Source organism: Macrotis lagotis, chromosome 1 (genome assembly GCF_037893015.1).
Source record: "Macrotis lagotis isolate mMagLag1 chromosome 1, bilby.v1.9.chrom.fasta, whole genome shotgun sequence".
NCBI classification, from domain to species: Eukaryota; Metazoa; Chordata; class Mammalia; order Peramelemorphia; family Peramelidae; genus Macrotis; species Macrotis lagotis.
In genome coordinates, this window is record NC_133658.1 from 464,652,209 (window position 1) to 464,677,827 (window position 25,619).

The 25,619-nt window shown below is 33.0% G+C and overlaps 1 protein-coding gene across 5 annotated transcripts in view; it reads left to right on the top strand.

Moving 5' to 3' along the window:
• Window positions 1-15,513, top strand: part of LOC141506655 (patatin-like phospholipase domain-containing protein 4) — a 36,664-nt gene extending 21,151 nt beyond the window's left edge. For all 5 annotated transcript variants that reach the window (XM_074213604.1, XM_074213603.1, XM_074213607.1 and 2 more), the window contains 2 exons: window positions 14,653-14,805; window positions 15,305-15,513. In XM_074213604.1, coding sequence (XP_074069705.1) covers window positions 14,653-14,805; window positions 15,305-15,436 — 285 coding nt within the window. In that variant the 3' untranslated portion in view covers window positions 15,437-15,513. The remainder of the gene's footprint in view (window positions 1-14,652; window positions 14,806-15,304) is intronic.
• The last annotated feature ends 10,106 nt before the right edge of the window (window positions 15,514-25,619 follow it).

The window sequence follows — 25,619 nt, forward strand, 5'->3', positions numbered from 1 at the left end:
GCCTTGGTAAATCTTCCAGATATGGGTATTCTCAAATTATGTGAATGAAATCAATTATGATACCTAGTTAACATCTAAATATTAAATTATTAAAATATTAATATTAATGTAATTAATAAAAGAAATTTTAAAATATGTTGCCATTAATAGTATTTTTGTGATCATCATCATACCATTATATTGCTATTCTAAGGTTTACAAAGTGCTTTACATTATATTATCTTATATAATTTTTATGAGTAGTTATATAAAGTAAATACTGTAGTTGTTATTATTTTCATTTACAGACGAAGAGGCAGATTGAAACAGGTTAAATATTTATTCATAGCCACATGTCACACACTTGTCAAAAGGAGAATTTGAACCTAGTTATTTCTTGACTCAAAGACTTTCTACTCTGTCATTTCATCTTACAATATCCTTAATATTGTGGTTTATTTTAAATGTATGTGTTCTCTTCTGCTGCAACCTGTAATTCCTTTTTTATCTTTGATAGTTTTATGAGTTGGTATGACCAAAAAATCTAAAAGTGGTTGTTGGCTTTCTGGTGATGAACCTATCTAGACTTATCTATGCTTCTCCTTGGATTTCTTGTTAAACTCTGACATTACTGTCATGATCTTCAAAAAGTCAATGTTAATTCCGCATCACAACACACTAGATACACAAAACCCTAATAGTGGTCATGGGTCTGCACAACTTATCTTACTCTGGAAATTATTATCCTATCAGTATGATTACTTTGTCAGGTTAATTTCCCTCTCAAGCCAGTTACTTAAAGTTCATATGGGGCTTTCTTTGTACTGCCTTTGACTGCTAACTCTGTTAACTATCTATTATTTCATGACACATGTTCTTGCAATATGAGTATAAAAGAGAAATCTTTTGATAATATCTGTAAGATTTTTATCTCAAAAAGCACTGGATTAGAAAAGGCCAGAAGCCATACATGAACAAGAAAAGCAGATCATCATACTTGCTATCCACCTGTTCCTTGATAGCATTTCAAAGCCAGATTTTCAAAGAGGTGTTACTAGAATGATTTCAAAAGGCTGCGATGAAAACCAGCAGCACATTAACCTTACAGCATTGACAATTGTAGGTATGATTTTATAATAAGTATAAATTGTCAATTCTTTAATTTTGCGACAAGAATTTATAATGAATTGTGAGGATCTTTGTTTTGTTGCTTAGTATTTTTCAGTCATGTCTGACTCTTCATATCATGAGGGTTTCTTAGCAAATATACTGAAGACATTCACCATTTCCTTTTCCAGCTTGTTTTACAGATGAGGAAACTGAGGCAATCAGTTAAAGTGATTTGTCCAGGGTCACACAGCTAGTAAGTGTCTGAAGTTGAATTTGAACTAAAAAGGAATCTTCCTGACTCCAGTACTACATTCACTATACCATCTAGCTAGCCACGAATCATAAGGATACTACTTAAACAAATTACAGGGGAAAAAATGAAATGTTATACCACCTCATATTTATATGTGCTCTACAATTAATAGAATGCTTCATTCAAAAAACCATCATGAAATGAATAAAGCACATTATAGTAATCTATATTTTTTTCAATGTTTGGAGAGTCTCTGGAGACACATACATGAAGTATCATGATCAGGGATAAACTTATTAGCATATGTGCCTAGTAGAGAAGTAATCAGTGCATCTTTGCTTGAAATAATAAGTATCATTGAATCATATCACTGGATCAGGGTACATGGTAGGTAGTAAAGTGTAAGAAAACTAGAAAGTGGAAGATAAGTTTATGAAGGACTTTGAATACCTGAGGTTTTTGTATTTGATCTTGGAGGTGATAGCAAGCCACTATATGTAAGAATAAATACATACGTATATATATATATATATATATATATATATATATATATATATATGTGCATATATAGACATACATATATGTGTGTGTTTAAAATTAGTTACATATTTGAGTTCCAAGTTATTTCTCCCTTCCCAACCTCACATGAGAAAAGGCCAACATTTGATATAGATATATATGTGGAACCATATAATTCATGCCATATATCAGTTCTTTCTCTGGATGGAGATAGCATTTTCCCTCATAAATCCTTTCTAGATTATTTGAATATATTACACAAAAATAGCTTAATCATTCACAGTTACTCTTTGAATAATATTACTGTTATTATATACAGCATTCTTGTGGTTCCATGCTTTTCACTCAGCATTATTTCATTCAAGTCTTTCCATGTATTTCTAAAATTAATTTGCTTATCATTTCTTATAGCACAGTAACATTCCATCATAATCATAAACCACAACTTGTTTAAGCCATTCTCCAATTGTTGGACATCTCAATTTCCAGTTCTTTGTGACCACAAAAAGAACTGCTTTAACTGTTTTAGGATATGATCACCTTGGAAAACAAACCTAATGATGGTATTGCAGAGTCAAAGGGTATATACAATTGTGTAACTTGGGCATAATTTTAAATTGTTCTCCAAAATTGTTAGATCAGTACAAAGTTTTACCACCAGTTCATTAGTGTTCCAATTTTTCCACATCCCTTCTATTATTTATCATTTTCCTCTTTTATCATTATAGGTTTGAGATGGCACCTCAAAGGTATTTAATTTGCTTTTCTCTAATTAATAATGATTTAGAGAATTTTTTCACATGTCTACATTATAACTTTAATAGCATCTTCTAAAATCTACCTGTTCCTGTCCTTTGACCATTTATTAATTGGGGAATGACTCATATTCTTATAAATTTGACTCAGTTCTCCTCTCTCTCTCTCTCTCTCTCTCTCTCTCTCTCTCTATATATATATATATATATATATATATATATATATATATATATATATATATGTATATATAATCTTGAACCAAGAAGCTGCTGTCCCCAATTTTCCCAGAAAACTTTTCCCCAATTTTTTGTTTTCCTTCTAATCTTGGCTACATTATTTTTACTTGTGCAAAGAATTTTTAATTTAATGTAATCAAAATTATCCATTTTATATCATATAATACTCTATCTTTATTCATAAATTCTCCTATCCATAGATCTGATAGTATGATCCATACTCTTCTCTTATTCTCTTTAGTCTAGGTCATGTATCCATTTTGACCTTATCTTGGCAAATAGTACATGATATTAGTTTATACCTAGTTTCTTCCAGATTGCTTTTTAGTTCCCAAGCAATTTTTGTCAAAGAGTAAGTAATCACAAAAGCTTATTTGCATTTATCAAATACAAGATAGCTATAATTACTTACTACTGAATATTGTATACCTACTCTATCCCACTAATCCACCATTCTTTTTCTTAGTCACTTCCAGATAATTTGAAAAATGCCACCTTCTATTACAGTTTAAGATTTGGTATTGCTAAACCTCCTTTTCATTTTTTCTTTTTTTTATATTTCTGATCTTTTGTTCTTCCAAATGATTTTGGTTATTATTTTTCTAGTACAACAAAATAATTTTGGTAGTTTTAACTGAGATCTAAATAATTAGATAAAATTTTCATTTTTATTATATTGACTTGCCCACATTTTAACAATTAATATTTCTCCAGTTACTCAAATTTGACTTTATTTGGATACAAAGTGTTTTATACATTTTATACATGAGTTTTTTAGATGAGTTTGCCTAGACAGGTATATGCTCAAGTATTTTATAGTCTATAATTATTTTAAATGAAATATCTCTTACTATCTCTTAATGGACCTTGTTGGTTATATATATAGAAATAATGAACAATTTATATGCATTTATGTTATATCCTGCCACTTTGCTAAAATTTTTGGTTGAATCTCTATAATTTTCTATGTATACAATCATATAGTCTACAAAAAAGAGATAGTTTTTTCCTCATTGCCCATTCTGATTCCTTCTATTTCTTTGCCCTCATATGTAGTCAGTACTATATTGAATAATATTGATCATAGTGAGAATCCTGGTTTCATTCCTGATTTTATTTAGAAGGCTTCTTATTTGTCTCTGTTACAGATAATGCTTACTGATGATTTTAAGGAAAATCAATTTATACACATGTATTGGGAGCTTTTTAAATAGGAATAAATGTTGTATTTGTTGTGTTTTTTCAAAAGTTTTTTTCTGCATCTTGGATATATAATTTCTGTTGCTTTTGTTAATGATATAATGACTATGTTAATAATTTTTTCCTGTATTGAATCAGCCCTACATTTCTGGTATGAATCACATTTTATCACAATTATTGTGATGTTGCTGTAGTCTACTCGCTAGTATTTTATTTAGGATTTTTTCATCAATATTTATTCTTGAAATTAGTCTATACTTTTCTTTTTTTCTATTTTTTGCTCTCCCGGTTTAGGTATCAGCACCATTTACTTTTTCATAAAAGGAGTTTGGATAGAACTATTTCTTTGCCTATTAATTCCAAATAATTTAATTGATCTTTAAATGTTTTGTAGAATTCACTTGCAAATATAGATGATCCTGATTTTTTTTCCTTAGGAAGCTCATTTTATGTCCTGTTCAATTTCTTTTTTCTAAAATAGGTTTATTTAAATATTCTACTTCCTCCTTTGTTAATCTGTGAAGTTTATATTTTTGTAAGGATTCTTCCATTTCCAATTAAATTATTAAATTTATTAACATATAATTGGACAAAATAACTCCTAATGATTGCTGTAATTTCACTTAATATTTGATACTAGTGATTTGGTTTTCTCTTTTAAAAAATCATATTAACTAATACTTTGTGTGTGTATATTTATAAATATATAATATATATATGTACATATATATATATATATATATATATATATATATATATATATATATATAAGACCAAGTAGTTTTATTGATTATTTCAATGCTTTTCTTACATTCACTTTTATAAAGCTCACCTTTAATTTTCAGGACTTTCAATTTGCTGTTTTTAATTGGAAGTTTTTTTTCTGTTTTTTAATTGAATACCCAATTCATTGATCATTTTTTCTCCTATTTTATTGATGTAAGCATATAGAGAAATAAATTTTCCTTTTGATTACTGGTTTTGCTAAGTTTTGGGATGTTGTATCATCATTTTCTTTAATAAAATTGTTCTATGATTTTTTCTTTCATCAAATCATTCTTAAGATTAAGTTATTCACCCTCTAGTAGAATGTTAATCTGTATTTCTATGGTCCTTTATTAAATGTAATTTTATTGAATTATGAGTAAGAAAGAATACATTAAATATTTCTACTTTTAAGTAATTGGACTATACAGTTTTATACCCTAATATATAGTCAGTTTTTGTAAAGGTGCTATGTACTATGGAGAAAGAGGTTATATCCCTTTCTATTCCCATTCAGTTCTATCATATCAAGTTTATCTAAAATTCTATTTCTCTCCTTGACTTCTTTTGTATTTATCTTTTGATTAAATTTATCTAATTCTGAGAGGGGAAGGTCACAGAACCTTACTATCTATTGCTACCTATGATCTATTACTTTTTATTTTATAAATTTGATGCTATAGCATTTTTTGTATATATTTAGTATTGATATTACTACATTTTATTTATGCCTTTTCACATAATGTAGTTTCTCTGCTTATCTCCTTTAATTAAATCTTTTAGATTTAACTTTGTCTGAGATCATGACTACAATTCCTGCTTTTTTTGTATCATCTGAGACAAAATAAATTCTACCCAGCCCTTTATTTTTGCTGTAGTTGTGTTTTTAAATGTTTCTTATAAGCAGCATATTATTCTGATTTTTGAATCATTATGCTTTTCATTTTTGTTTTATAGGTTAGTTTATCACACTATCATTCAAAGTTATAATTTACTAGTTGTGTATTTCCTACCATTCTTTTCCTCCCCTATTATTTATCCTATTGACCTTCTATTTCTTAATCTGCATGCCCTTCTAAGAATTCCTCCTTTATCCTATTTCTCCTATTCTCTTATTTCTCTGGAAGTTAAGAAGACTTTTATATCCAAATAAATTTATGTTATTCCCCTTTTAACCCAATTCTAATGAGAAAAAAAGGTTCTCATATAGCCTATTCTATGTCTCTTTCTCCTCTCACCTTTACAAATCTCCCATTCATCTTTCTTTTTATGATATAATTCATCCCATTTTACTTTGTCCTACCCAATTTTATTTTTTAAGATTATCCTACCACAGTTAATTCAACCCTAAGCCTTCAATCTATATATATATATATATATATATATTTTTTTTTTTTTTTTCTAACTAGCCTAGTAATGATAACATTCATCTTATGATTGTTCAGTTGTTCAGGTCAATTGTTTTTTCCAGTGAGATATTTCATGTGCTCTTCTATTTTTTCATTCTTTTAATTTTATTTTTATTATTGCTTAATGTCTTATAAAATCATTACTTTCCTCCTGGCCAGTTCTAATTTTTAATGAGTAAATTTCTTCAATACATTTTTGTTTCTTTCCAGTTGTTTGACTTTCTTTTCATAACTTTCTTGATTTTCTTTCATTACTGTTTTTTCCAAATTTTTCTCTACTTCTCTTATTTGATTTTTAAACTCCCTTTTAAACTCTTCAAAGAATTCTTTTGGACTTATGACCATTTTACATTTGCCTTTATGAATAGCTCTTTTGACTTTATTGTCTTCTTTTGATTTTGAATCCTAATATTCTCCATCACAATAGTAGCTATTTATAGCTACCAGGTTCTTTCTCTGTTGTTTGCTAGTTTCCCCCCTCATTTTTATGATCTGTTTCTTGGCTATTTTATGTTATTTATGTTGTCAGACTCTGCTCCCAGGCTATAGGGGTTAATGTCTAATCTAGTTAGAGGTCTTTGACTTTCGGTTCTTCTGTTGTGCTATGATCCAAGGTCAGGTGTGGTCATCACTGTTCCTCTGGTTTATACCTTGGTCTTTGAGTGACTTCGGGTAGTCCTCTCTAAATGCTGACTCACAAGCAAGGCTCTCAGCACAGCTACCACAACAAATAATCTCATCCCCAACCTAATAATCCAGGAAGTGCCATCAGTCTGCAGTTTACCCTCTGTCCTGGAACCAAAGTCAGGGATTCTGCTCTCCTGCCAGTGACCACAACCATCAGGACCCCTGCTTACTAGTCCTCATCCAAAGTTACAATCTGAGACATTAAGTCCCAATGGAGCCCCCTCCCAAGCTTCCCCTGATCAAGGCACTGAACCCCCACACCATCTGTGAGGGAAAAGTTCCACTGCACCAAGCCACACCACAACAACTACACTGCCTACAAGACTTGCTGTTTGTTGAAGCAGAAGTAATCTTCATTTTAGTGTTTTACTATTTTTTTGCTTGCATTTGTATGCCTAGCACTTAACCCCTGTGCCTAGCACATAATAAATATTTTAACTTGTTAGCATTTAAGGATATATTAAGTACTTAACTATGTCTGCCAGGCACTGTACTCAGAATGATAATGCTGATGAGGAGGATGGTGATGACAAGCAAGTGAATTGGATTTGAGTGAGGAGGTGGGTGCTGTGCTAAGTCATCAGCCTCACTTTCTCCTCCAGAGCCATCTGAGTCCAGTGACTAGATAAGAATCAGCATGATTAGAGATGACCTTGGATGTGAGGCAGTCTGGGTTAAGTGACTTGCCCAAGGTCACTCAGCTAGTAAGTGTCAAGTATCTGAGGCCAAATTTGATCTCAGCTCCTCCTGAGTGTGCTATCCACTGCACCACCTGCCTACCCATATGAATTTATATTATATATAAATATTGTGTATGTGATAATTTCATTTTTAGTAGCATTTTTATTATATTGGCTCACCCACCTGTTAACAATTGATACTTGTTTTTCCAGTTATTTAAATTTAATTTTACTTGTATAAAAATGTTTTATTAGATATTAATATAGTTCCTGGGTTTTTTTGACAACAGATTGGTTTTGTATGATGAATACAAATGAGGAATTGAAAATGACATGTAGGTTGTGAGTCTGGATGGCTAGATAGATGGTTTGTTCTTTGATCCTAATAAGGAAGTTACAAAGAGGGAAGGATGGATTGAGGGGAAAGATAAGTTCTATTTTGGATAAGAAGGATAAAAAACCATTAGGTTGAGAAAAAGTCATTTAAAGATTATGGTTTAAAGGGAGTGATTTCAATTGAATGATGAAGGAAGCTAAACTACATTTAAGGAGAGAAAAGGAACTGGAGGTACCTTGTGTTGACAACTTTCTAAAGGAGTTTTACAAAGAAGAATATTAGAGAGTGAATGCAAATTGTAGTGGGGATAACCTTCTGGAGAAGATAGCACTCAATGAAATCAAGGGTACATCTAAAAGAATTTGCCTTGCCAAGATGAAGTAGCTGCTTATTCCTGTGAGAAAAGGATAAAGGATTAGATAGAAGGGAAATCAATTTATGTTATATAATTTATATGTGATGAAGAGCAGTTGAGTTGAAGGACTTCTTGATGAATGGTTTCATTTTTTTTTCCCATGAAAATGTAAAGTGAACTCCTCAGCTGAGAGAGTGTGAGGAGGAGATACCATGGGAAAATGGAGAGAGAAATGTTTGAAATAGACAATATGGTGAATGGGATAGCAAATTGATTTGGGAGGTTTGAAAGGATTACATTATTATAGAAGAGACCCAGCTGAGTTTTTGAAAAACAAATTTGTAATGGGCTCTATCAACATGATTTTCTCCAAATCCTTTCAGTAGCTTTTGAATGATAGTAAAAGTGGATTGTAGTGGGAGGAAGTGGGAGGAAGCCAAGAAAGTTCCAATATGAATATGAGATTAAGAATCCCTAATCATGGGAATGGATTTTCGGGAATCTCTGAACTTGGATGGGAAAAAAAATTACATCTTTATTTTCACTGATCTCCTAACTCAAGGTGTTTTTAGTTTGAGAGTTCTGAACTTGTTCTTATTAATAACTTTTCATTAACTTTATTACAATATAATTGAAATTTCCTTTGCAATCCCATATATTTTATTTCATGCATTTATTCTACAAAGGAATCTATAAGTTTTACTAAAGGACCAAAAGAGTTCATGACTCAAAAATGATTAAGACCACCTTCTCTAACTGTAATTTTATCATTTTCTTCAAGCTTAAATGTAAACAAACCACTACAGGCTTTACCATACTGACAGTAGAATCCATGGCAAGAAATGCTAAGAATCCCCATTCTAGATATTCATCTACTATTGCTTCTCTGTGAAAATAATGTTGGACTGGAGGCTTAGGCAAGGATGGGGATAAAGGAGCATGGAAACTTAAAAATACTGTTTATTTAATATTTGAGAAATTTTGAGAAAAAATTCATTGAATCTTCTTTCTAGTCTTTTGAATTTTGAGGGCCCAAAGTTTTCATCTGAAGAAAAAAATCTCAGATAATTAGTAGTTCTACAAATTAGATTATTTAAAACATGTTTTATTCCCTTACTCAGACTCAAAGCATTTAATGGAAATATGATCTTAAACAAAAGATCTTAAACTCCCAGACTACAAAGAGTAAATGAAGAATTTGATTTAAACTGCTTAAATGAAATTCCCTGATTTTAAATAGCCCTATATAAACATTTCTTCTGATTGAGATTCCTCACAAGATGTACTATCATAATAATGTCAGATTATAATCAATGTATCTTTCTAAAAACCCACTTTTCCAATTCATAAAGTAGTAGAATTAAGTATAAAGAATAACTCAACATAGTAGTCTAAGTGTAAAGTATAGTTTATTTTCTCTAGTTGCTGGATTTGAAAAATGTAGTGTTCTCTTTTTTTAATCAGACAATTGAAGGGACTTTGCAGCCAAGAGCGAGGTATTCACATTATATTGATGTTTACTCCAAATTTGAAAAGATAGAGCAAATCCTGAATTATCTTCCCTTCCCCTCCCCTCCCCCCCAAACCTAAGAAAATTAAATTCTTCTATTTTTCTTGTTTGTTTTTTTTGTAATCTATCTTACTGTATATAGATTTTCAGAGATAAACAAACTTTTATTTAGCCTCTGCTTGAGATCTGGAATCTAAAAAATTTTGAGAACACAGGAGATATAGAAATAGAGAGCCAGTTAGTCTATAATACCTATCACTATATAGAAATCCTCCCCAAAAAATGCACACACTATATCATTTCAATTGTATTTCTTAAAGAATCTGGCTTTCCTTGGTTATTTATTGAAGTCTGAAATAAGGAGAATACATACATACTTCTGATTAATCATATACCTTGGAGATCTTTGTGTAATTTATGTCACCAACCAAAATTTTTAACTGCTGTTATTTTCTTGGTAATTTCTGATTCTGTAGAAGTCTGGTTACCATCCAGTTTAGTGCAATTTTTTTTGTTCAAATTATTTTCTAATATTATTTTTCATTTCTGGGGGGGATGATATTTCCTTAAGAATAATTTTACATGTGTGTTTATTTTAAAAATATTTATAGTATAATTGAAAATAATTGAGGGATGCACTCAATGTATTCACCTTTTTTGTTAAGTTTTTACAAGGCAATGGGGTTAAAGTAGGGTCGCACAGCTAGGTAATTATTAAGTATCTGAGAGAACTTTGGGGCTGGTGCTCTATACACTGTGCCACCTAGCTTCCCCTCACCATTGTTTTTAGATACCATATTTCCCATATATAAGACACATATATAAGATACATTTTAATTTTGGAGCCTGGAATTTGAAAAAGATGTATTACATAAAATTAATGAACTCATTTTATTCACCATAAAATTCATACAACTCATTACTGTCAAAACTCAAATCTATTAGCTCATCTTCATCTGTGTCTGATGATGAATCACTGTCTTAGAAGAAGCTCTGAATACTCTCCTTCCTGTGCTCTGATCTGTGGTTGACCACAAGCACTCCCTGGGCAAATCTGGTATGTGGAGGCATGGCTAGTTCGTTCCGTTTCATGAACCTGAAGCATCAATTGTGTCCTCCTTTGAAACCAGTCACTTCTTTTTCATCAACAATTCTTCTTGCCTCATGCTGAACCATCTCTGGACAAAGGAATTCCAGTTTCCCTTTTTCTCTTCAATCTTCTTCAATTCCCTCTCTAACTTGGGCCAGGCCATTTTGCTGACTTGCCTCTCATGGCCTTCTTTTGGTCTAGCGTTTTCAGTTGGATTTCTTCTTCCCATAGCCCATCTCAGATTGTTTTCTTAGTTGGAGGAGAACCAAACTGATATTCAACAGCACAATTTCCATTCACTTTTGCAAACTAGATCACTTTTAACTTGAATTCAGCATTGTACAAAAATCTTTTCTGAGCCATTTCAGGGCAGAACATGGCAAACCATAACCAAATACTGATAACAAATGTGAAACAATGAGCGCAAAAGTGGGAAATGCAAGTAGAAAAAAACCTACAACTGCTGTATAAGATACTCCCAATTTTTAGACCCCAAATTTTTCAAAAAATGCTGCATCTTATACACAGGGAAATATAGTAGTTATTTTCAGGAAAAAGTACCACTACCCACCAAAAAAAATATTAACTTATAAACTAATTCCCGGGGTTGTTGGAGTTTAAGTGAAATAAAATGTGTGGATATAGGACCACTCTGCAAGGTTCCAAAGAGGCACTTGTATGAAGAAATATTGAAGAAAGTAGAAATACAAACCCTTCTTCATATATCTTGACCTCTTAACACATTATTTTTAATACATTCTGGATACTTTGAAGATTTTCATTTAAATATAACCTATATTTTCCAGTAATCTTCCATTTAATCTTTGGACCATTAAAGTAATAAATAAAAAAAAAAATCTCAAATTTGTGTCACCGGTGGACCAGCACCTCCAACACCACTCAAGAATTTGAACTTGCAGAGAGACTTGGGTTGGAGCTTGAGAACCTCACTTTGTTTCCCTTGTATCCACCCTGGCTCACATCTAGAAGTCATCCTCAATTCCTAACCATTTCTCACCTCCCTTTTCCCTCTTCCCATATCCAAGGTGTTGCTGAGACATATTTTCTCCTCTGACACTATCTGTATTCTAGTACAAACCCTCATCACCTCATGCATGGACAACTGCAATAATCTGCTTGTGGGTCTGCCTGCTTCATATCATTCCACTCCAGTCCATTCTTCATTCAGCTACCAAGTTGATTTTCCTAAAGTGCTGGTCTGAGTATGTTACTACCCAGCTCAAAGCAAATGCTTCCTGTGTCATTCAGGGTCAAATGCAAAATGCTCCATTTGGCCTTAAGCCTTTTATAACCTAGACCCCTTCCTACCTTTTGAGTTTTCTTCCATATTAGGCATATTGCAACAACAAAAAAAGAAAAAAGTTAAAAAAACATGCTTCAGCTTGCACTCAGAATTTATCAGTTCTGAAGGTAGGTTACAATCTTTGATGATAGAGCCTTTAAAATTGTCTTGCATCATTGCCTTGATCAGAGTAGCTAAGTCCTTCACATGTAATCATCTTTACAGTATTGCTTCTACAATTTCTCCTGATTTTGCCCACTCCATTTTGCATCCATTCATTTAAGTCTTTACAGATTTTTCTGAAACCATTCTGCTCATCATTTCTTAACTTCTGATAAAGGTATGACATGACTCCTTTCTTTTTCCATCAATATTCTCAAGTTCTACTCTGAATATTAAATATGATAATTTCAGTCTTTTTCTTGGTATGTGTCATGCTATTAATAATGCAGCATACTAAACAAATTAAAAAGATAGTAACAAGTTTGCATCAGATCTTATGGGGCTTGCTTTTGTAATATTTTTAACATATTTTTTTAGTCTATACACTAAGCCCAGATCATTTCAAATATTAAGAGTATGACTTTAAGGCATTTGAGCATTCATCAATATGAACTGATCATTTATTGAATGAATTGGTTTTCCATTATTCATCAAAGCATTTGCAAAGACAAAAGTCAAACATTCCCTTTACATTTATATGAATGGGTATTTATGTATATAGTCATACTTTAACTGGGCTTAGGTACAATAAAAATTGGAACTTTGCCCATGGAAAAACTCTGGAAAAATAAATCCCCCAATATAATATTCTGCATGAACTCTGAAGGTAGTCTAAATGTAGTAGTTATGACAATTAGAGGTCTTATTTACTATTCTTGATAATTAAGTAAAATGAAGCTTTCTTATAGGACTTTGCAAAATAGTTCTGTATTATACTTTCTTCCTGCTTTAGGAGAACTTTGAAAACCATAAGAGGATCCAGATGAATTAACTCCTAGTCAATGGGGTTTTTGTTTTTACATTTTTTTAAATTTACCTGTACTTTGTCTTCTACTAGCATACTGAACAATCAGACATTTAACCAGAAATGTATTGATGAAATTTATTAACATGTATAACCTATATCACATTGCCTATGGAACCCAACATTTTAAAACATGAATTTTTTTTACATTTTAAAAGAATTTGGAACTCAACATTTTAAAACATGAATTATTTTTACATTTGAATAGGAAAAAATAAAATACTCAATGAATTTTTCAATTAAAGATGATTATGAGTTTTTTAACCATTTCTGTGATAGACCACCTCATGGAAATTTCTAATTATTCCTATAACTTTTGATCATTGAAAATCTGCTTTCTCTGAAATCGAATTAATACAATTCCTAGAATGAGAACTAAATCATAATTTTGCTTATGCCTGAGAAGCATTGCCTTTTTCTTTTGTTTCTATTACTAGAGATTCACTCTCTAAATGTAAATTATTTATTTTCCCTGCCATGTTCCATTACTTCTAGAAAAGGATAAACATTATAGAAAATTAAGACTAAGGTCAGGATAAGGATTGTATCCTTTTCTCCTTCAATATTTCTGACATTCTTATTTCCTTCTACAACATAGTTTTCTGATGTTTTCATCCCGCATTGTATCTTCTTGGAGTGGGGTTGAAAACTGAGAATCTCTCTTGAGGAGTTATTGTTGTCCTAACAATATGTTCCTTTTCATGTCATTTTAATAACATAACTATTTCTTCATATATTCAGAGATTTCCAAAGAAACATTTTTTCACTTTTTCCCATTGGCTTCTAATTTTGTTTTAGAAATTACTCATTTCAGGTCTCTGTACACATTTTCAAGTGTGTGTGTGTGTGTGTGTGTGTGTGTGTGTGTGCACAGTTACTATGGTAGCTGTTTTATCTATTATTAAATAATGCTATCTCTCAGCTTTGATAAAGTATTATTAAATCCCCAAAAAAGTCTGGTCTGTCTAATATTATAAATTAAAATTAGACATCTGTTATAGAGAATAACCAAACTGAAATCTTTCAAATTTTATGATATATCTCCTAAATGAGTCAAAATAGCGTAGTGAATCAAGTACTGATATCATAAAAAGGCATGAATTCATATTCTCTGACACATACTAACTGCATATTGAGAATTCCTCTGTCACCAAAAATGACAAGTCCATTCTCTATTCCCATCCCTAAAATTTAACTCTTTTTATTATGATAGTGATTATATGGAGATTTGCTTTACTTTCTGAAAAATACCCCAAAGTAGGTTAATTCTTATATAAATAAATATACATGAAATATAAATTATATTCTAAAATTCTATTTTATTTGGTTGAAAATAAAATTTCATTGCAATTTTAAAATTTTAAACATTGCATATTTACTCTATGTGGTGTGAAGGTGTTTTGTAATTGAAATTGATAATTTTTTCTTTTTAATAGAAATGGGTTGATGGAGGGCTTACCAATGGTCTTCCTATCCTGCCTATGGGGCGAACTGTGACTGTTTCACCTTTTAGTGGTCGATTAGATATCTCCCCAGAAGACAAAGGACAGCTAGATCTTTACATTAATATTGCAAAACAAGATATTATGGTAAGTATTTTTTTAGTTATTCAGAGAATTTGAATGGTTAATTTATTTAAAACCTCCATAATCATTTATCATCTTAGAAAATATTTATATTTTTATATGTTAAATAATTTGTGGCAGTTGCTTCAAAATGTTTATTTTATAACAAGATAATGAAATATACTGAATACTCTTTATATAGGCACTTTGAATATTATCCTTATAAAGCTTATTATCCTTTCATTAGGTTTATTTTTCCTCATCTTTTTGAGACCAGTTTCAGAATCAATTTTGAATTAGGTCTTTTATTTATAATGTATATAATAATAATAAATTATGTAAAATATATAAGATTAATTAAAAATCCATATGTGTATTCTATGTAAAAATATTAGATTTAATTGTTATTTTAATATGGATTCTGTATTTTTGTTATTAGTTTATAATGAGTTTAGATTGATAAATTTATATTTGCCTTCAGTATTTCTATCTCTCAATTAAAATTTGTTTCTTTTCATTGTAGTTGTCTGTGGCCAATCTGGTAAGACTAAATCAAGCTCTTTTCCCACCAAGTCAGAGGAAAATGGAATCATTGTATAAAAATGGATTTGATGATGCTACCAAGTTTTTACTAAAAGAAAATTGGTTTGAATAGAATACTTTAAGTTTATTATGCAAAACAGAATTTAAAGGACTTCTGAAATAGATTTTAATTAAACCTGAAAAATTCTATCATCTGTCAAAGTTTTCTTTGTCAACAGTAAAAAGAGAAAAATATCATTTTTCAAATTAGAACTTGTAAATATCATTAAAAAGAACACACTCACATGATGGGCATTTTTAAAGGACACCAAAAAATGAATTTTTATCGCACTTTAGGAAACATGGTTTGAATCCTTCAGATTCTTAGTAGCATGTCATTTATCTTCTCTGGATTTCAATTTCCTCATCTTTAAAATCAAAGTTGAAAATTTTTAATACTCCTTCTAGCTCAAAAACACTGATCCTATGATGCAGTATTCTGGAATAATCAATGGATTGTTTAAAATGAAGAAGGAATATTTTAACCCTCCTGAGGAAACTGTAGTAGCACAGTATTCATTACTGTCATGTGAACTGTACTGTGTCTGTAGTACAATGTACCCTGTCCTTCTGCCCTCTTAAGTGTGATGATGCTCAACTCAAACAAATACTCTTTCAGAATGAATGTTCCTTTCAAGATTGAATCTCAGAAACTCACCACAGGAGTGTGATGCAAGAACTGAGACCGATAATCTCAAGAAAGTGACTGTAAAATCAAGGGGTAAATGCTTAAAGATAAGTTTAGGTTTTGATATATTATTGAATTACTTTGAATTAAGGTATGGGATCAGGTAAGAAACCTTAAGGGAAGAAGAAACTAATTGAAATTACAGTAGTGACCCTAAAGCTAACTTGTAGCTTCTTTTTAATTCATTAATATCCTTTCCATTGTTCCTCAACTGAAATTCTATTGCTGATGAAGAAAATATCCAAATCATCTATATTGAACTGCCCTGGCCTCCATAACCACAGCAATAGAACTTAGATATTTAAATATAAAGAGCATGGGATGACTAAATAGTAGGAATAAAATTCAGGGAAGCAAATAAAGCTTATAGATTTTTAAAAGCAGGAACCTTTTAGAGTTAAGTTTTGCATCTAGTTATAATTGCCATGAATTTCTATTGATTTTATAGATATGTAATCTAAGCATCAGGACAAAGGCAAGAATTCCTGGAGATTTCTTAAAAGACAAATCTCTTCACCTTTTCTTGTTCCAAAGCAATTCTAGAGGTTCCCAGAATATCATAGACTCCATTGTCATATGCTTTTAGATGTAGAGGGTTCTTTCTGGTTCTAGTGGTTGCCTACAATTCTAGTGTTCAGTCAATGGGACAAACATGAGATGTTTCCAATCCTCAGGAGTTAAGTGTTATAGTACACTAAAAACAATGAACTAGAGAGTTCTTCATTAATCTAGGAATCAGGAATCACATCTGAAGTGCCCATTATATGTTATTCTAAAAACACATTTTGTCTGACCAAGTGCTTCCTCACTTCATGCCCTTTTGAAAAACAACATTTTATTCAGCACTAACTATATGAAAATACAGTCTTTGCTCTTAAGGACATCCCATTCTAACAAAAGAGATAACCAGATGGTTTCAAATGCAAGTCAGATGGAAAAGTATTGTGGTTCTTGAGGTGTGGTAGCAAAGCAGGTGAAAATGCTTCTTTAAAGTCATTTCTACCAATAAAATCATATTTTTCTAATATCGAATCATTTGACAATGCTAAAGAATTTGGTAGCAATAACTTTTGCTTTGGTTTATATAAACCCACTTGTACAATTTTTAAAATCTGACTTTAGGATATTTTGTCAGGCATGAACTTTTAATTACAAGGAGACAATAGGGGAAAAAGTTGAATTGTTTGTCTTTAATTGTTTTGCATTCATTTTCATGCCATCTGAAATTCTTTAAGTCATTTTTATGGCTTTTAGTAACTAAAATAGTCATTTTCAGGCTAGAAGTACATTTATCTTTCATTAACCATGTTGCATAAAATTGGTCTAGCTTTGCCTATATTTTGTGAATTTTTTCCTGTTTTGATTGTAAATGAAATATGTATCTATTTAGAATTATTCTTAACTGTTGGAGAGAGAGCTTAATCTTTAATCACCTTTTTGTTGAAAAAAAGCTTGACTATGCACTTTTCATTAATAGGCACTTTAGTATGAAGAGACTTATCAGTTTATATCTAAGTTTTATTTTGGGTTTTTTTGTGAAGGGGGAATATACCATAAAACATTGCAACGACATATATAGACAATGTTCTGAGGTACCACACCAAATTCTCACATGAGGTATGACATAGTCATTTTTTAATTTCTGGGTGCATATGTGAGTACTCTCAGATATATGTAGCCAGGTAAGTTCCTATTATTAGAATCTTGCTTTAATTAGCTAAATTTGAAACATAAACCTTCTTAGGATAAGTGAGGCAATTCTAAACAGATATTATTTACTTCTGACCTAGACACTAGGATTATGATTTACTATAATATAATATTGTGATTTATTGTATTTGAAAGATTGGTAAGTTCCTCATTCCCTGCTTGGGACAATTTCCTATTATCTTCCAATCTGTCATTTAAAATGCAATTAGTTTATTTTTAATATTGATTTTCAGTAATATTCTTCACTCTGTAACCATGGTAATTTGCCATTTTCATAGAGAAAATTGAAATGGGCTTAAAGTATTCCTCAAAAGGAAGAAGAAATACATTCCAGAATTTAAATACATGTAGATTTCTAAAGGTAATTATAAGAATCTTCAAAAATCATAAGAATCTTTTGAAATCAAACTAGAATTGACAGTAGTCTACTTTATTTTACATATAACTGAAATGAAGTCATATAGCAGAGCTAAAACTTACTCTTAGACCTCATGACTCCTAATCCAATTGTAATTCTTGAGGGAGGAAAAAAGTAAACTCTTAGATAATGTTGTTTTGTTTGTTAATCCTGACCTGTGAAATTAAGGTTCTAGGGATCTTTCTGTCAAGAAAGTCCTTCTACCAAATCACAGTATTGCTTTACCATTATAAGATGTTTTGTAGTCTTAATCTCTCTATATAAACTGCCCTTACAATTAGACCTTTCAATGTACCATAATATCTTTGAAATTCACTTTTCCAACATTTCGCTCTTTTCAGTTTTTAAAATCATTTTCAATAACTGAACAAATAAAAACCATTAATGTTCTAAATAAATTTGTTACATACTTCATATTAATATAAAGTATATTTGAATAATATTTGTGATTTCTAGTAATTTTTATCTGGACCTGATTAATAATTCCAAATGAAGAAACTCCCCTATACCAATTAAAATCAGCAACTTTTCTGCAATTTATAGTCTGAGAGAATTGCATGGAAGTACTAAGATAGTGACTTAGTGAAAAACCATATTGCATTAGGTGTCAGAGCTGAGATATCTTCTCAGAAAAGAAGTCTTAACTCTAAGACTGACTATCAGGTCTTTTGCCTTATTAGCTTTCATTTTATGGCTAAATACTTAAAAGATATATGACTTTATTGATTGAGTCACTTCTTTCACCAGTGCAGAACATAGCCCCTTCATGGCAATCTTTATGAGTTGCTTTGGCTTAGAATCCATCACCTAGTGACTAGCATTCCAGAGATTAGTCTCCCAAAGTTTATCTAGATTTGTCTTGAATAACAGACATAACCATCACTCTGTTTTACTTGAAGTCTTTCCAAGAAGTTCTGAATTTAATGTCTAGTTGACCTTGGGCATATCATCCACAGGGCAGTTACGTGGCACAGTGAACTAAGGTCAGGCCTGTAATCAAAGACTCATCTTCCTGAGCTCAAATGTGGCCTGACAATTAACTAGCTCAGTGACCCTGGGCAAGTCACTTAATCCTCCTGTTTGCCTCAGTTTCTCATCTGTAAAGTGAGCTGGAGAAGGAAATGACAAACTACTACAGTATATTTGCCAAGAAAATTCCAAATGGTGTCAGGAAAATTTAGACATAATTGAAAAACTAAAAAATAACCAGAGGGGGAAAGAAAAAAAAAAAAAACTATACTGCTTACTTCTAATTCCTCATCCTTTTATCACTTTTTAACTATTTGCCATTTGGGGGGTTTCTAACCTGAACTGCAACTCTTCTCTCCAAGGTTTTAAAAAATCTTAGTTAGTGCATTTTCAATCACATTATTATGCAGTTTTTTCATTATGCATTTCAATTTAGTTAAATTGAACACTATGTTTAGTGTGACTTTTTCTAGGAATTTGATTGCACAAAAAAAAGTGAAAGATATGACAGTTTTAGAAGAGGATAGTATCAAGTGGCTTTAAGGATGGGGACCAACCTGGAAATTTACTAGGAAAAGAAAAAAGCCTAGACAACTCTGAAATGGAAGGGGATTCAATCAAGGGCATAGAGGATTTAGCTTTTTATCTTCAAGACAAACACGAGGAAAACCTAGGGGAAGATGTTAAGTAAAATGAGATGCAGAATTGGGGAAAATAGGAATCACATCTTCAATTTTCTTGACCAAATATGATACAGAATCCATTGCTCAAAGGAATAGGAGGATGGTTACTTGAGAGAAGAGTTGTGAGCAATTTGATAAAGTAGCCATTTGGGGAAGAATGAAGGGTTGGTTGAAATAGAAATTTGTAGAACCAAGTCAGTGTGGTCTTTATTAGCAATGATGTGGGGGCAAGAGGGAATGGGAGAAAATAGCAGGGATTTGGAAAGGGAAAGTGGTAAATGGCAAGATATTAGAAGGGAGAGGATAAAACTGAACTGATTAAATATAAATTCAAGATGTTGAAAGGGGTCCAGAGCTATGAAAAAGGGAGATAAGAACAGTGGCAAAAGCAGGGAGCGGTAGAGTGACTAAAAATTATGATGAATACAGAATAGATTTTGGAGGAATTAAGCAGGGGAGAAATTTTTACATTTTTGAAATAAACAGCAAATCTTTTGTGTTCCTGTTGAGAAAAGCATCATCACAAGATTTACACCTTGAAGGGACCTTGGAGATTATCTAGTTCAGTTTTAGATAAGAATACTAAAGCCAATAAAGATTTAATTGTTGTTCTGTCAAACAGGCAATGAGCAGATTTGGAATTTTGTTCCCAAATCTTTTGATTCTAAATTCAGTCAAAAACTATTTTGCTTCGAAGATGGTGACATGAAGGGATCCAGTCTTAGGAGCTCTCTGATAAAAACTCATAAACTAAGGACTATAACTAAACTTTCAAGAGACAGAACCCACAGAGGTACCCAGTGAGGCAGTTCTCCTACTCAAGGTAACCTGGAAAAGAGCAGAAAGGCTCTACTTCCCGGGGCTGGAGGGGCAGCGGTGCCAGAGCCAAAGAACTTCAGCCTCCCAGAGGCAGCCCCAGGGTGCTGGGAGCTGTGGCTCATAGCAGCGGGGTAGTCTCCTGAGCTGCACCCCGGGGAGCACCGGCACAAAGTGGGGGAACAGCGGGGGACCTCTGCCAGAGCGAGCACGTGGAGCCCAGCCCTCAGAGCACACAGCAAGCAGCTTGGTCTTTCTGCAGCCCCAATCCAGGAAACAGAAGCAGATGGAGCCAGTAAGCAGGAGCCCCCAGGGCATGAGCCCATTGAGCTGAGGGAGGGGAGTGAAGAGAGAGAGAGAGACTGCCCAGCTCTGTCCTCTGCCTCTGGAACAGGACTCTGGGGCTCTAACCACGATCCTGATCATAGTCTAGGCCCCCCCCATAGAACAACAGGGCCCCCCCACACCTCAGCCCTGTGGCAGAGGGAGGTGCTTATGGTCATTCACAGACCAGGAGGGAGGACAGAACCTCACACACTGAGACCCTTGTGGGAGTGTCCCAAAAGCTCAGGAAGCACCCCAAAAAAACAGGCTTAGGCTGGGAAAATGAACAAGCAAAGAAATAAGAGGAAGACCATTGAGAAATATTTTGCAAATGAGCCCAAGAAGGATCAAAATACTCAGTCTGAAGATGAGGAAGCACAAGCTCCTGCATCTAAAGACTCCAAGAAAAACAGAAATTGGGCTCAGGCTATGATAGAGCTCAAAAAAGACTTTGAAAATCAAATGAGGGAGTTGGAAGAAAAACTGGGAAAAGAAAGGAGAGAGATGCAGGAAAAAACATGAAAATGAAGTCAGCAGCTTAGTCAAGGAAATCCAAAAATATGCTGAAGAAAATAGCATGCTAAAAAACAGCTTAGGTCAAATGGATAAAACAGTTCAAAAAGTTATTGAGGAGAAGAATGCTTTAAAAAGCAAAATTGGCCAGATGGAAAAACAGATAAGAAAACTCTCTGAGGAGAATAAATCCTTCAAAGAATAGAATTCAGGGAGATTGATGAATTTACCAGAAATCAGAAATCAATACTTCAAAACCAAAAAAATGAAAAAATTAGAAGAAAATGTGAAATATCTCATTGAAAAAACAACTGATATGGAAAACAGACTTAGGAAAGATAATTTGAAAATTATTGGAATACGTGAAAGTCATGATCAGGAAAAGAGCCTTGACATCATTTTCAAAGAATTACTACAGGAAAATTGCCCTGATATTCTAGAAGTATAAGGCAAAATAGAAATGGAGAGAATCCATCGATCCCCCGCCCCCCGAAAGAGATCCCCAAAAACCAACCCCTAGGAATATTATAGCCAAGTTCCAGAACTCCCAAGTCAAAGAGAAAATATTACAAGCAGCCAGAAGGACACAGTTCAAATATCATGGAACTGCAGTCAGGATCACTCAGGACTTAGCAGCATCTACATTGGAAGCTCGTAGGGCTTGGAATACAATATACCGGAAGGCAAAAGAGCTTAGAATGCAGACAAGAATGAACTACCCAGCAAGGCTGAATGTCCTCTTCCAGGGAAAAAGATGGACTTTCAATGAACCAGGGGAATTTCAAAAGCTCCTTTTGGAATGGCCAGAGCTGAACAGAAGGTTTGATCTTCAGATACAGGACTCAGGTGAAGCATAGAGATTGGAGGAGAGGGGGGAAATATGAGGGACTTAATGAGGATGAACTGCATGTATAGAAAAATGATACTGATAATATTCATATGAACCATCTCAGTTAATAGAGCAGGTAGAGGGAGCTTTTATAGTTGAAGCACAGGAGAAAGCTGAATTCAAAGATAAAATATGGTGTAAAAATGGATTCAATAGGAAAAAAAGGGAAATAGAAAAGGAGAAAGAAAAAGGAGAGGGGGAATAGTCCAAGATATTTCACATAATAAGATTTTTTTTATTACAATGAGCTATTGCAATGATATGGAAGGAGGGAGGCAAGGGGGAATGAGGGAACCTTTGCTCTCATCGGAGATGGCTAGGAGAGGAAACAGCAAATATACTCAATGGGGTATAGACATATGGAGTAAGAAGGAGGAGGGAGCAGGGGCAAGGGGTGGGAATGTGAATAAAGGAGGAGAGGATGGGCCATGGGGGGACAGTGTTCAGATATAACACATTTCCTTTTTTACTTCTTGCAAGGGGCTGGGATTGGATGGCCTGCCCAGGACCATAGGGCCAGGTGGGTTCTGGGCCTAAGGGGTGGTATGGGGGCTCAGGGCTTCTTGGCCCCAGGACCAGGGATCTGTCTGCTGCGCCACTCAGCGACCCTATAGCAGATTCAGAGTGAAAGGAGAGAGAAAAAATATAGTACGTGGTAGTGGAGAAATAAGAAAGGAGGGAGTTGCGATCAGCAATGGCAACGTTGGAAAAATATGGAATTAACTTTTGTGATGGACTTATCATAAAGAATGTGATCCACTCATGACAGAGTTGATGGTGTTGGAACAAAGACTGAAGCACATTTTTTTTGTTATTATTATTTGGGGGAGGGCTGCAGGGCAAGTGGGACTGGGTGGCCTGCCTGGAGCCTCATAGCAGAATGATCTTTGAGTGTCTGAGGCCAGATTCGGACCCAGGTGCACCTGGCTCAAGGGCCAATGCTCTGTCTGCCACCCAGCCACCCTTACTATTATTACTATTTTATTTTATTTTGGGTCTTTTTTTTCTTTCTTTCTTTTTGGTTTTTGCAGGGCAGTGGGGATCGGGTGGCTTGCATGTCACATGGCTGGGTGATTATTGGGTTTACGAGGCTGGATGTGGACTTGGGTGCTCGTGGCTCCAGGGGCTGGTGCTTCGTTCATTGTGCCACCTGGCCATACCTACAATTATTACTGTTATTTTTTTTAATTTTAATTTTTTTCTCTCCCCTTTACTTTTTCTCCTAAGCAAGTCTATCTATATTCATGGGGGAGGGGTATTTTGTTTACTTGTAAACAAGTATATTTTATTAATGTAAAAAAACATTTGTATGAAATGAGAATAAAAAAATTAGAAAATTAAAAAAAACTATTTTTCTTCATTATAGTAAGCAATTTCTGCACCTATTAAAAAATAGGCCAGGTCTAAGGTGAATATTTTGGGTTACTGATATTTTTAATAAAACATTTGTAAGACTTTTACCACTAGGGCAGCTAGGTGGCGTAGTGGATAAAGCACTGGCCCTGGAGTCAGGAGTACCTGGGTTCAAATCAGGTCTCAGACACTTAATAATTACCTAGCTGTGTGGCCTTGGGCAAGCCACTTAACCCCATTTGCCTTGCAAAAAACAAAGAAAGAAAAAAAACCTAAAAAAAAAAAAAGACTTTTACCACTATACTGAACATTCATTATCATCTCTCTGTTACTGGTGGAAATTTTAAACAGACCTGAGAAATACTTTGAACTTGTTTACAATAATGCCCCTCCTCTGATCAAAAAGCTTCCAAGTTACATAAAAATTTTTATCTTTTGCTTTGGTTAAACAAAAACCCTGACTTTTTAAGACCTTCTACAATCTGGCCACAATCTTCCTTCACATATTTATTCATATTACATCTTTCATATATTTGTCAAAATGGTTTACTGACTGACCCTTACATTCAGTATTCCATTTTCAGCCTCATGGTGTTTATATAGTCAGTCTTATATATATTCAAAAAGTACTCCTTTCTTACCTATACTTTTTTGAATCTTTATTTTCTTTCATGAATTGGCCCTGGCGCCATTACTCCCATGAGCCTCTCTCTGATCCTAGTTCATAGGATCAAAGATATGGGGCTGAAAGGGATCTTTGTTATCTAAACCAAATACTTCAATTTATCAAGAAGAGACCTAGTGAAGTTAACTAAAATCTTTTTTTTTTTGTATTTTCATAGGAAAAGTATGAAATTGCATACTTCATTATTTTATGTAATGCATACTTTATTTTTTTTTTTTACAAAAGCAGCCATAGGATGCAATCACCATGCTACAAAATGAGACAAAAGTTCCCAAAGTTGAATTCAGGGACTGTTTTCTTTTTTTTTGTTTGTTTGGTGTTTAAATGGGGGGGGGTATATGATCAAAGAATTGTGTAATGATTATTTAACCTTTACATTTCTTAATTCATTCAAAACTATTCCCCAATAAAATTCATAGATGAGAGGCAGAAGGAAGGCAGGATAAACCTCTGGCATAACATCTCAGGGCTTCTTCAGAGTGCCTTTTTAAAACATTTTACAGCATCCTCCCAACACACCTGGGGATTTAGGGAGACCCAAAAACTCTGCAAAATTTCCAAGGCAAAAGTAAGGAGTCAAATGGTGGTATTCAAACTAAATTATTAATTCAAATGTGTCTGACTGGTCTCTGAACACTGATATGACCAGTGAGTGCACCTCAGGCATGAGAAATCTTTATAGACTCTAATGTTAAGCAAGTACCAATAATAAATCAATGCATTGTTATCTCCATTTTTCTATAAAGAATAGCAGAAGTCATGACTATCAACAGCATCATTGTTTTCTAAAATAAAATCTGGCTGCCCATTTCATGTATTGGTTAAGGATTTGTAAATTAGATATGGGATCATAAAAACTGGGTCACCACCCTTTATTTTATTTTTATTGATATACAATTCATCAGTCGATTCCAAACCTCTTTACTTTCTAATGGATTAAAAAATATTCATTTCATGAGTAATTTAAATTTGCACCAAAATTACTGACTCTACAGATAAAGATAATAATGGTATGATTCCTCTTCCATCTGACATTTCCTGAATTCTGTGTCTATGGAAAATATTTATGTCTGTGACAAAGATCTTGCCTGGAGAAATGAACCTAGTATTATGGATGAGGTATTTTTGAACTTAAAATATTTTAATCTGAATGGTGTAAAATTGAATAATCCATAGAATGTTTAATTTTGGGCTATTGCCAGGATAGT